Source organism: Saccopteryx bilineata, chromosome 1, assembly GCF_036850765.1.
Source record: "Saccopteryx bilineata isolate mSacBil1 chromosome 1, mSacBil1_pri_phased_curated, whole genome shotgun sequence".
Taxonomy (NCBI): domain Eukaryota; kingdom Metazoa; phylum Chordata; class Mammalia; order Chiroptera; family Emballonuridae; genus Saccopteryx; species Saccopteryx bilineata.
Window position 1 is genome coordinate 240759457 of NC_089490.1, and position 12434 is coordinate 240771890.

The 12434-nt window shown below is 49.2% G+C and overlaps 1 protein-coding gene across 2 annotated transcripts; it reads left to right on the top strand.

The window, feature by feature from the left end:
- The first annotated feature begins 468 nt into the window (after positions 1-468).
- On the top strand, positions 469-12048 carry TIMM17A (translocase of inner mitochondrial membrane 17A). 2 transcript variants are annotated; one of them, XM_066239328.1, is made up of 6 exons: positions 469-551; positions 4984-5083; positions 5202-5265; positions 9606-9734; positions 10483-10593; positions 11202-12048. In XM_066239328.1, exons 1-6 carry the CDS (start codon positions 526-528, stop codon positions 11285-11287), a joined length of 516 nt encoding a protein of 171 aa, XP_066095425.1. In that variant the 5' UTR covers positions 469-525; the 3' UTR covers positions 11288-12048. The 2 variants fall into 2 exon arrangements, with proteins under 2 accessions (XP_066095425.1, XP_066095416.1); XM_066239319.1 differs by having other exon boundaries at positions 490-639.
- Positions 12049-12434: the final 386 nt, after the last annotated feature.

The following is a 12434-nucleotide window of genomic DNA, read 5'->3' on the forward strand; positions in this document are numbered from 1 at the left end:
TTTTCCTTGCGACACATCAGTTGTTCATTGACTGCCTTCTCATATGTGCCTTGACCTTGGGCCTTCAGTAGACGGAGTAACCCCTTGCTCAAACCAGATGAACCCACGGTCAAGCTGGAGACTTCGCCATCTCGAACCTGGGTCCTCCACATCCCAGTCCAATGCTCTATCCACTGCGCCACCTCCTGGTCAGGCAAAGTGGGCGGTTTTTATAAAAAGGTTCGCCATCACGGATTTAGGGAGACTGAACCCCACGAGACAGAACCACGCTTTTCTCAGAGCACCACGCCCCCACTACAGGGTATGGGAACCCCTTGCCCACGGTGGCTCCCCCCCTCCCCTGCGCAACAGACCTGCTGCCAGGATTGAGGCGGGGCTACCCTAACGTTGTAAGGTTCTCATTGGCTGCAGGCGGAAGGGGCGAATCAATCCTCACAGATCTTAACGCCCTCCTCTTGGGCTATTTCCACCTCCGGGTTAGGCCCCATCCCACTCTCCCCGTGTCTCTCGCGCAGAGGAGTCAAGATGGAGGAGTATGCGCGAGAGCCCTGGTGAGTCTGCCGGTCTCCGCGCCTCGTTGCTGCCCGTGGGCCCTCGCTCCCCTCGGTCTCCAGGATCCGAGGCCGTCGACGCAGGCTGGTAACCGTGGACGGCGGGGTTGCAGAGGTCCTTCGGTTCCCCGGCGCTGGCTGGCCACACTCAGCCCCCGTGACCTTGCGGTCGGCGGACGGGGAGCGTCCGGGCTTGGGCTCGGTGGATCCTCGGACCTGGCCCCACTCCAGAGCCCGCCGGCCTTGGGCGGGATCAGACCCTGTTCCGGACCTTCGCGTCCCGATACGTGTCCGTGAGGCCGAGCGTCTCGTCTCAGTGCGTGCTCGCGGGCTTCGCCCGAAGCGGCTTGGAGGTCTCTGGTGGGGAATGCGGAGGGTCACGTCGCCTGGGAAGCCAGGGTCGTAGCACGTGGTGGCGACAGCACTTCTGAGCGGCGGCTCTACTCAGCGGCCTGTTAGGTTCAGTCGTCATAAAGGGCACGAGGGCCGGCCGAAGGTTCAGGTGGCCTGAGGTTAAGGCTCCTGGGGTCCTAAGTGAAAAGTCAGATCTCATTATTTGGGTTAGTTACCCGTTTTATCGTGTCAGAGCAGAAACCGAGGTGTCTTTAGGTGGTCAAAGTGCCAGCAGTAGCCCTGTGGCTGGCCTTGTGCCCCCCCCCCCTTCCACCCGTAATTGGGGGGATGGGGGATGCAGGGCATATCTTTCAGCACCTTCCAGCTCTTTAAAATTCTCTTCTTGTGCTCGCTTCGGCAGCACATATACTAAAATTCTCTTCTTTAGAGGTTATTTTCTCCCTTCCTGCTGTTACTAATGATTGTTAGGGTGGCAGGAGGGTAAATGTTTTACTTTTTTGACTTAAAGATTGTACAAGAACAGGCTCATAGAGACAGAGAACAGACTGGCAGCTGTTGGGGGGCGGGGTGAAATACGTGAAGGAATTAAGCAAAAACCCCACCAAAACTCAAACACAGACAACATTAGGGTTATTACTATTACCAGAGGGAAAGGGTGAGGGGGGAGGTAGAAGAGAATAAAGGGGCGATAAATGGTGATAGAAGGGGACTTGACTTCAGAGTGGTGAGTACACAATACAGTATACAGATGATGTGCTATAGAATTGTACATCTGAAACCTGCATGCTTTTATTAACCAGTGCACCCCAATAAACTCAGTAAATGAAAAAAATGTCACAAGAGTAATGAGTGTTCATCTAATTCACTAGGTGACCCCTTTGCTTTCTGTTTGTACATTCGTTCAGAAACAATAGAGTCAGTTGACCTGGTGGGTTGTATAATCAAAAGTGTTTCATCTTCTGGACTGCCGTGTTTGGTAAGAGCATCTACCATCCCAGCTCAAGATCCACAGCCCTTTCCTGATCTTATGCAGTCTGAATTCTCCCCAAATGTCTGCCTTTCAGTTACATTGCCAGGATCTTACCTGGTGTTCTTAATGCCTTTTCCAATAGCTTTCCTTTCTTCCAGACCTTTTTAGGATGTCATACAAGCGTAATCATCCTAAATACTTTTTTTTTTTTATCATGTTTTCTTTTCCAAAACCTTTAAGTCTGTGTGATATAATGGAAAGAACTTGGGGGCTTTGGAGTGTTACTTTTTTTTTCTCTTTTCTTTTTTTAACAGAGACAGAGTCAGAGAGAGGGATAGATAGGGACAGACAGACAGGAACGGAGAGAGATGAGAAGCATCAGTTACCAGTTTTTCGTTGCTACTGCTTAGTTGTTCATTGATTGCTTTCTCACATATGCCTTGACTGTGGGCCTTCAGCAGACCAAGTAACCCCTTGCTCAAGCCAGCGACCTTGGGTCCAAGCTGGTGAGCTTTGCTCAAACCAGATGAGCCCATACTCAGGCTGGCGACATCGGGGTCTTGAACTTGGGTCCTCCACTTCCCAGTCCGACACTCTATCCACTGTGCAACCGCCTGGTTAGGCACATTTTGTTTTAAAAAAAGTTCTCTAGTTACGACATATTTGACTTTGAGCAAGTTACTTCATCTCTGAGCCTTTGTTCATCTGTAAAATGGAGGAGACAGAAAGACTTTTTTGCAAAGGTAGAAGATTAGGGATTCTAGAGAAGAATAACCTAACTTTCTTGAAAAATCATAGGTTTTATTTGCATTATAAGGCACCTAGAACATACAGTAGTTGTAGTTTCTAAGTGATAACTTGTAACCTTGTTACTGTTGCTGGTTCCTGTGACCTGTATTTCTGTCATTTACCTCTGTTAGATTACAGCGTAACCTTCTATGCAGCCCATCACAGACTGCCCTGGCAGGAGCACTCTGACTTAGCTGGACTTTGTTCAGAGAGACACTCTTGTCTTACCTTTGTTTTGAACTCCAGCTACTCTCTGAGCTGAAGCCTGCTGCTCTTTACTGATTCTATGCGGCTTGTGTATTTCTGCTCCAACAAATTATAAGATCATTTCAAGTTACTGACCCACCACTCGGAGCTACTAATTTATTCTCTTGTGTTTTCTCTGTACTTCCTATAAGTGTTTCTACCATTTTAAAGGAATTTCCTGATCCTCTTCAGTCTCAGGACTGTTTTTCAAACTCTTAAAAATGAAGTCGGGTTCTGTGTGGATTGTATTAAACTACAGGCTCTGATTCTTTTTTTTTTTTTGGTATTTCTCTGAAGTTGGAAATGGGGAGGCAGTCAAACAGACTCCCGCATGCGCCCAACCGGAATCCACCCGTCATGCCCACCAGGGGCTGATGCTCTGCCCATCTGGGGCATTGCTCTGTTGCAACCAGAGCCATTATAGCTCCTGAGGCAGAGGCCATAGAGCCACCCCCAGCGCCCGGGCCAACTTTGCTCCAATGGAGCCTTGGCTGCAGGAGGGGAAGAGAGAGACAGAGAGGAAGGAGAGGGGGAGGGGTGGAGAACAGATGGGCACTTCTCCTGTGTGCCCTGGTCGGGAATCAAAACCGGGACTTCTGCACGCCAGGCCGACGCTCTGCCACTGAGCCAACCGGCCAGGGCCTACAGGCTCTGATTCAATAAGTCCTGCGTGGGGCCCATGAGTCTGCTTTTTTTTTTTTTTTAATTTTGATTGGTTTTATAGAGAGAAAAAGAGAGAGGGGAGGAAACATTGATTTGTTGCTCTGCTTATTTATGTATTTATTGGTTGATTTTTTTTTTTTTTTGGATTTTTCTGAAGTTGGAAACGGGCAGGCAGTCGGACATACTCCCGCTTGCGCCTGACCGGGATCCATCCGGCATGCCCACCAGGAGGCGATTCTCTGCCCATCTGGGGCGTTGCTCTGTTGCAACCAGAGCCATTATAGCGCCTGAGGCAGAGGCCATAGAGTCACCCCTAGCACCTGGGCCAACTTTGCTCCAATGGAGCACTGGCTGCGGGAGGGGAAGAGAGACAGAGAGGAAGGAGAGGGGGAGGTGTGGAGAAGCAGATGGGCGCTTCTCCTGTGTGCCCTGGTCGGAAATCGAACCTGGGACTCCTGCATGCCAGGCCGACGCTCTACCACTGAGCCAACTGGCCAGGGCCGGTTGATTGTTTTATGTGTCCTGTCCGGGATCAAACCTGCTACTTTGGCACATCAGGACGACACTTTAAACGCTCTAACCAACTGAGCTACTACCTGGTTAGGGTTCCTTTGCACCCATTGAATCTTCATTTCTTTGGGTCTGAACTTTAAATTTTCCTGCAGCTGGAAAGCTCATCCTTGATCCCCAGGAGATTGGGTAACATTCTTGATGATAGTGTAGTTTTCTGTTACTTGTTTTATTCGCTTTTGCGCAACTTATACTAATTGTCAAGTGAATGAATAAAGTATCAACTGTCCAGAGTCAAAGTGAGTTTCATACTGTCTAGTCTAGTGAAATGTAGAAAAGAAAGGCTCATAACATAAGTAACTGTATCCAGAATTTACTTTCTCTAAAAAGACTCCTACCCCTCACCTTGGGCTAGTTTTGGAAGGTTGTGGCCTTGGGCTGGTTTTGCAGGGTTGCAGATGTGTCCTGAATGTTTCTCCCTGAATTAATCCTGTGGATAAACATTGTAACTGCTTTGTTTTACTGCTAGGCTTCCCCTCCCCATACCCTGGCCAGAATGTAATTTTGCCTTTAAAAGCTAGCTCCTGAATGTGTTTGGGGCTGCGAGTTTTTGGAACACTAGTTCCCTTGTTGTTTGCCAGCCTTTTGCAATAAAGACTCCTTAATTTCTCTACTTAATTGTGTGGCAAACGTCTGTTTCTCGCGGTTTCAATATAACACTAGTTTAGGTGATTTGGGGCTGGATACATATGGATATGTTCAGAATCTTCTATGTTTGTCTACATGTTCTGGGCTGGATGTGTATTGGTTGCAGAAGTCCTGCTGTGTTAGCAAAGGTTTTATGGTTTGTGAATGAGAGAATGAGACAAACGGCATCTCCTTTTTTTCCCCTGTCTTTAGCCCCTGGCGAATTGTGGATGACTGTGGTGGGGCCTTCACAATGGGTACCATTGGTGGTGGTATCTTTCAGGCAGTCAAAGGTTTTCGCAATTCTCCAGTGGTAAGTGAGTGTCTTATTGTATCATCACTTGAAATCTGGGTTTGCTAGTATCACTGATGGCCCCATTTATGGGTTGGAAATGTATTGTACTCATAATATTTTGTTCACTTTTATATAGGGAGTAAACCACAGACTACGAGGGAGTTTGACAGCTGTTAAAACCAGGGCTCCGCAGCTGGGAGGTATGAAAGCAAAGTTTTTCTGTTAGTTTTCCAGACTTCCTGTTTGTCTGGGGTGAAGCTCTGTTTTTCCCTTCTGTTTTATTTTTATTTTTATTTTTATTTTTTGTATTTTTCTGAAGCTGGAAACGGGGAGAGACAGTCAGACAGACTCCCGCATGCACCCGACCGGGATCCACCCAGCATGCCCACCCCGGGGCGACGCTCTACCCCTCTGGGGCATCGCTCTGTTGCGACCAGAGCCACTCCAGCGCCTGGGGCAGAGGCCAAGGAGCCATCCCCAGCGCCCGGGCCATCTTTGCTCGAATGGAGACTCGCTGCAGGAGGGGAAGAGAGAGACAGAGAGGAAGGAGAGGGGGAGGGGTGGAGAAGCAGATGGGCGCTTCTCCTGTGTGCCCTGGCCGGGAATCGAACCCGGGACTTCTGCACGCCAGGCCAACTCTCTACCATTGAGCCAACCGGCCAGGGCTTCCCTTCTGTTTTAGATTATAGCTATTGCTGATGTTCTAAAAGTTTGTGACAAGTGAATATCTCTATAGGTTCTTCTTGATTTATGGTTTATTCAGGAATTAACTTGAATTGTTGCATCCGTATGAAAATCTTGTCCCTGCCCTTCAAATGCTCAGTAGTGTTTTTAGCTTTCTCCTCTTACCCAGAAGGGAGACAGTATGTTTAAGCTTGGGTTTGTGAGAGCCAGGAGCGACCGCTCCGGCGTTAACAAGGCCTAAGAGTATGTGGCAGAGGATTGGGGTTTCATAAGAGACCCTGATCTCCAAGGCTAGCTTTGGGACACTGCAGAGCTCATTGAAGAATGTGAAAAGATTATATTCATTACACTTTTTTTAAAAAAGATTTTATTTATTGGCCCTGGCCGGTTGGCTCAGCGGTAGAGCGTCGGCCTAGCGTGCGGAGGACCCGGGTTCGATTCCCGGCCAGGGCACACAGGAGAAGCGCCCATTTGCTTCTCCACCCCTCCGCCACGCTTTCCCTCTCTGTCTCTCTCTTCCCCTCCCGCAGCCAAGGCTCCATTGGAGCAAAGATGGCCCGGGCGCTGGGGATGGCTCTGTGGCCTCTGCCCCAGGCGCTAGAGTGGCTCTGGTCGCAACATGGCGACGCCCAGGATGGGCAGAGCATCGCCCCCTGGTGGGCAGAGCGTCGCCCCTGGTGGGCGTGCCGGGAGGATCCCGGTCGGGCGCATGTGGGAGTCTGTCTGACTGTCTCTCCCTGTTTCCAGCTTCAGAAAAATGAAAAAAAAAAAAAGAAGAAAAAAAAAAAAGATTTTATTTATTGATTTTAATTTATTTATTTTTTGTATTTTTCTGAAGTTGGAAACAGGGAGGCAGTCAGACATACTCCCGCATGCGCCCTGCTGGGATTCACCCAGCACACCCACCAGGGGGCGATGCTCTGCCCATCTGGGGCGTTGATCCATTGCAACCAGAGCCATTCTAGCACCTGAGGCAGAGGCCACAGAGCCATCCTCAGCGCCCAGGCCAACTTTGCTCCAATGGAGCCTTGGCTGCTGGATGGGAAGAGAGAGACAGAGAGGAAGGAGAGGGGGAGGGGTGGAGAAGCAGATGGGCGCTTCTCCTGTGTACCCTGGTCGGGAATTGAACCCGGGACTCCCGCACGCTAGGCCGACGCTCTACCACTGAGGCAACCGGCCAGGGCCTTATTTATTGATTTTAAAGGGAGGAAAGAGACAGAGAGAGAGAAAGGCAGAGGTTGGGGAGGGGAGCGGAAAGCATCAACTCATAGGAAGTTGCTCCCCGTATGTGCCTTGACTGGGCAGGCCTGGAGTTTCAAACCAGCAACCTCAGTATTCCAGGTTGATGCTTTATCCACTGCACCACCACAGGTCAGGCTCATTACACTTTTTTTTCCTAAGGCTCATTACACTTTTTTTTTTGTATTTTTTTTTAAATTATTCATTTTTAGAGAGGAGAGAGAGAAACAGAGAGAGAGAAGGGGGGAGGAGCTGGAAGCATCAACTCCCATATGTGCTTTGACCAGGCAAGCCCAGGGTTTCGAACTGGCGAGCTCAGCATTTCCAGGTCAACGCTTTATTCACTGCGCCACCACAGGTCAGGCATTTTTGTATTTTTCCGAAGCTGGAAATGGGGAGGCAGTCAGACAGACTCCCGCATGCGCCCGACTGGGATCCACCCAGCATGCCCACCAGGGTTCGATGCTCTGCCCATCTGGGGTGTTGCTCTGCTGTAACCAGAGCCACTCTAGCACCTAAGGCAGAGGCCATGGAACCATCCTCAGCGCCCAGGCCAACCTGCTCCAGTGGAGCCCCGGCTGCGGGAGGGGAAGAGAGAGACAGAGAGGAAGGAGAGGGGGAGGGGTGGAGAAGCAGATGGGTGCTTCTCCTGTGTGTCCTGGCCGGGAATCGAACCCGGGACTCCTGCATGCCAGGCCGATGCTCTACCACTGAGCCAACCGGCCAGGGCCTCATTACACTTTTTAAAGTGGGTTATTCAGAAGCTGGGAGGTTTTATTTACTTACAAAGAGACAGCCAAGCTGGAGAAAGGACTTAATACCTTCAGCTGTTCCGTAGTAGTTTTATGCATCAGAAAAAGTCATCTCTTTGTTTTCAGAGTATTTCCTTTAAGAGACAGGAGCAAATAGATGCTGTTTATTGAGGGCTTGCTGTGTGCCACACACCCTCCTGAGTGTTGTGCAGTGTTACGCAGTCCTCGCAGCCACAGCAGAGGAAGCACCATGGACCTCACTGTCCAGATGAGGAGTTGAGGCTCGGGGTTTTTGTTCCCTCTGTAATAACTGCACCTCAGAAAGTAAATAGTGACTACTTTGCCTTTATTTTAATGCAATGCTAAGTAGTATTAAAGTACACGCCAAGCCCTGAATCTCCCTGCGCTTGCGGAAGTCAGGCTTTGCAGGTTTCTATCACAGCATTTTCCGTGAATACAAAGCAGTCAGGTAGCTGTCCCGGCTGAGAGGGAGCCTAGGGAGACACGATGACTAAATGTAATATGGTTCCCAGAACGGGAAGCTCAGGGATTCCAAGTCCAGCATGGACTTTGGTGGATGGTGTGTCAGTAGTGAGCCGTTAGTCATGTAACAGACGCACCATGCGTATGTAAGGTGGTGGAGATTGGGGAACTCCGTCCTGCCCACAACTCTTCTGCAACTCTAATACAATTCTAACATTAAAGTTTTATCTAAAAAACCAGGGTGAAATAGAGGAAGAGTAAGTACATTATGGTATGAGGGAATTGGGATCATTTACATATTTTAAGTCCTTGGGATCCACCTTTTAAGAAAACTAGATTTTGTGTGTACCTGTATACTCATATGTATGGGTGTTTGTGTTTTATTTTACAGGTTGTCACTGTTTAGGAAGAGTCTGTAGTGATCTGATATAGGTTGTTTTTAGTGTGTCATGCTTGAGGAATCAAGGGTGGGAAGGTGAAAGGAGCAGTAATTTCTGTTCCCAAGATGCTTTGTAGTCCTCATTGTATCGCCTGCCATGCTGGCATGTGTTATGGGCTTACACATGGAATACGTCCTAGCAAAGCTGGTCTCCTGTGTTCCCGTTGTTGATTTTCATAGAGTGGGTACTCAGTGACACTCAGGAACAAAAGAAAAAGGGGTGGCAAGTGAGCCCTGAAGGAGAGGGGGCTAGGAAGCAACTCACTGCTCTAGGAGCCCAGACAGTTGTTCCAGGGGCAGAGGTGCCTTGCCTGACTCCCAGGCCCGGCTGATTGCTTTCCCGCTTTAAACCTCCCAGTGGAGGCCCTGGCCGGTTGACTCAGTGGTAGAGCGTCGGCCTGGTGTGCAGGAGTCCCAGGTTCGATTCCCGGCCAGGGCACACAGAAGCGCCCATCTGCTTCTCCACCCCTCTCCCTCTCCTTCCTCTCTGTCTCTCTCTTTCCCTCCCGCAGCCAAGGCTCCATTGGAGCAAAGTTGGCCCAGGCGCTGAGGATGGCCCCATGGCCTCTGCCTCAGGTGCTAGAATGGCCCTGGTTGCAACAGAGCAACGCCCCAGATGGGCAGAGCATCAGCCCCTGGTGGGCATGCCGAGTGGATCAGTCGGGCGCATGCGGGAGTCTGTCTGACTGCCTCCTCATTTCCAACTTCGAAAAGATACCAAAAAAAAAAAATCTCCCAGTGGATATCAACAACCTGGGTTTTATTCGAAAGATGAGTATTCTGACTTGTTCAGGGCTTATTTTGACTTGTGTTTGCATATGTTTGGCGTGTGAGCGTTTTAATAATAGTGTGAGTGTTATTTAAATGTATTTTTCATGATAACATTTTAAATGTAAGATGAAAAAGTAAAATTCATACATCATCTTGTTTTTAAATAAAACAGGCAGCTTTGCAGTCTGGGGAGGCCTGTTTTCCATGATCGACTGTAGCATGGTTCAGGTCAGAGGGAAGGAGGACCCCTGGAACTCCATCACGAGCGGGGCCTTGACGGGAGCCATCCTGGCTGCGAGAAGTAAGTGCTCACTGCAGACATGCTCCTGGACGCAGACTGCGGGAAACCCCATCGTAATTTATTGACATCTGAAATACGTGAAACGGATCGTTGCCTAACCTGGTGTAGCAAGAACATGTGGGATGATTTGGGGAAAAGTAGAGGATCTGTTGGCTTGTTTGAGAAAGAGCGTGGCGCGCTGACCTGTGCGCTGCTGTGGATAAGAGCCGCCCAGGTTCTAGTTCTGCCATTGACTAGCTGAGACCCAGGGCTCTCTGCAGACTTTCCATGCCGGGTCTCCCTCATAAGTTCTCTGGAACTGATAATAGTCCCTGTCACGTGGGGTTGTCATGGGGGAAGTGCATGAAGCCGTCTTCTGGATCTGTGGGACATGGCAGCCAGAAGTCCTTTGGGCTTAGTGGTTCAGTCTGGGCGTTGGCAGAATTTTTGTAAAGAGTCAGGCAGTAAATATTTTAGGCCTTGTGGGTCATGAGGTCTTTGTTAAAAACTGCTCAACTCAGTTATCATAGTACAAAAGCAGCCGTAGACATTAACAGAAGTGAGTGAGCACGTCTGGTCCAGTAAAGATTTGTTGACATAATCAGGCAGGAGCTAGATTTGACCTGTGGGCTGTAGTTTGTTGACCCCCCTGGTCTTGGCCAATGGGTAATGGGGGTGGGATTTAGCCACATGTGCAGCTCTTTCCTTTACTGCGTCTTGTATTAAACTATTTCTGTTAACACGATTGCTTTGTTACTCATGTATCCAGATGGACCAGTGGCCATGGTTGGGTCAGCCGCGATGGGTGGAATTCTCCTAGCGCTAATTGAAGGAGCTGGCATCTTGTTGACAAGATTTGCCTCTGCACAATTTCCCAATGGTGAGTCTTTTTTTGCTTAACACAATCACTCAAACATTGGAATGGTTTCTTGATGTTCAAAGGAAATGTTTTCTGGCTTTACATGGTTGTCTGTGGTGTACTGTGTATATAATGTGTCACGGGCTGTGGTAGGCTTGGCTCTGTTTGAAAAGCTGGATGTGGCTCAGTCAGTATCTAGCCACAGTCACCGGCACGCTCTAGTTAAGTAATCTGTGCAGAGTAGTGGGGCATGCTGAGCGTTATTTCCAGAGCTTGGACGAGACTTATATAGGTCATAGTTCCCAGTTTGATGGGATCCCCCGCCCCCGCCCCCCCCCCCCCCCCCCCCCCGTGCCCAGCGCGGGACTCTTATCTTGTGGGCAAGTTCCAGACGCGTTGCTCGTCAGGTGCCAGTGGGCCGGTGGCAACGTGGACCCCGCTGTGCTGGCCACTGCAGCGTGAGGGAAGCCATCCTGCACCAGATTCAGATGTTCTGTGGGGACTCAGCAGGCTTGCAGGGAGATGCAGGTCACAGCATTCATAGAGCTCACTGCTTTACTTTCTGAAGAGACTGACCTTTACGATATAATATTCCTGTGGTTTTCAAAGTTCTTTCCTCTTGCTCACAGGTCCCCAGTTTGCTGATGACTCCTCCCAGCTGCCTGCAGCCCCGCTGTCACCCTCCCCATTTGGAGACTACCGGCAGTACCAGTAGGACTTCTGTCTCGGAGGGAGCTACCTTTAAGAAAGGCTCTCAGAATATCAAGTTGCAGACTTTTTAAAACCATAAGTGGGACAGCTATGCCACGCAGGCTACAAAGAGACATTTAGCACTTTTTTCTATATAAAGGGACGTGGAAGTGGGGGGCACTGAAAGATAATCCATTTATTTATTCATCGTGGATTGCATTTGTGGTCAAAGTAAATGTCTGGTATCTTTAAAAGAGAACATTAAGTGCTGAGAAGAGGAAGGACTGCAGGGCAGACGGCAGTGAGACTTGCCCTCGTCCCTTTGGGGCGTCTGCCTGGTCTTATGTTCTGTCAGTCAAACAATAAAAACTCATGAGACTTCCTCCTTTTACAACAAGTTGTCCACTCTTCCTTTTCATTCTCAAACACTTCAGATAATGCAGAGCCTGGTGAAGGCGGTGTGGGCTATGGTCAGGCCCCATCTCCCTGGACGTGAGTTGTGTGTGAAGACCGTGCAGTCATGTACCCTTCCACAGTAAACACTTGATGGATTGACTGCGAAGGCCAAATACTCCCCTTTACGTGCGAAGGAAAACGTCCATTTCTCAGTTTTGAGGATGTCAGATCTTCAAAACTCTCTGCCTTGAGACTGAAACCTCCCAGAATCAGCTTTCTCTCAAAACCCTGTCTGTTTGAGGAGACTTTATGGGGGCCTGGTCGCCCTCGAGGTTTGGTGTTTATTGTTGTTGAAAATAAAATAGATGCTCTTTTGAATGTGTTCCAAGACCCCTGAAGCCAGTCTTTGTAAGGGGTGTGTTGGGGGGGGGCTGGTGGTACCTGGAAATTGGACAAGTGTTTCAGAATAGGCCAGTTTACAGATGGAATTGGAAATGATGTGTGGCCTTGCAGAAGTCACCATGTGATCAGCCCATCTGCCTGTATCCTTGAGAAGGAAGAACACATTTGTGGGCACAGCAACATCCGTGTGGCTGCTGTGAGCACACACTTAACTTTGGGCCTGGTACCATGCACATTGAGCATTTAATTACTCATTCTGGTTTGATCTTTTTATGTGTGTGGTAAAGTAGACATAATACTTTAGCCATTTGCCATGTACAATTCAGTGCCAGTTAAGTACAGTCAGAATGTTGTGTAACTCACCATTTGTCTAC

Bases quoted from the DNA above. Each gene is read 5' to 3' on its own strand.
- TIMM17A (XM_066239319.1), top strand. From the start codon at position 536: ATGCGCGAGAGCCCTGGTGAGTCTGCCGGTCTCCGCGCCTCGTTGCTG. The intron at 640-4,983 runs GTAACCGTGGAC...CCCTGTCTTTAG, and splicing joins GAGGCCGTCGACGCAGGCTG to CCCCTGGCGAATTGTGGATG. The intron at 9,735-10,482 runs GTAAGTGCTCAC...TCATGTATCCAG, and splicing joins AGCCATCCTGGCTGCGAGAA to ATGGACCAGTGGCCATGGTT.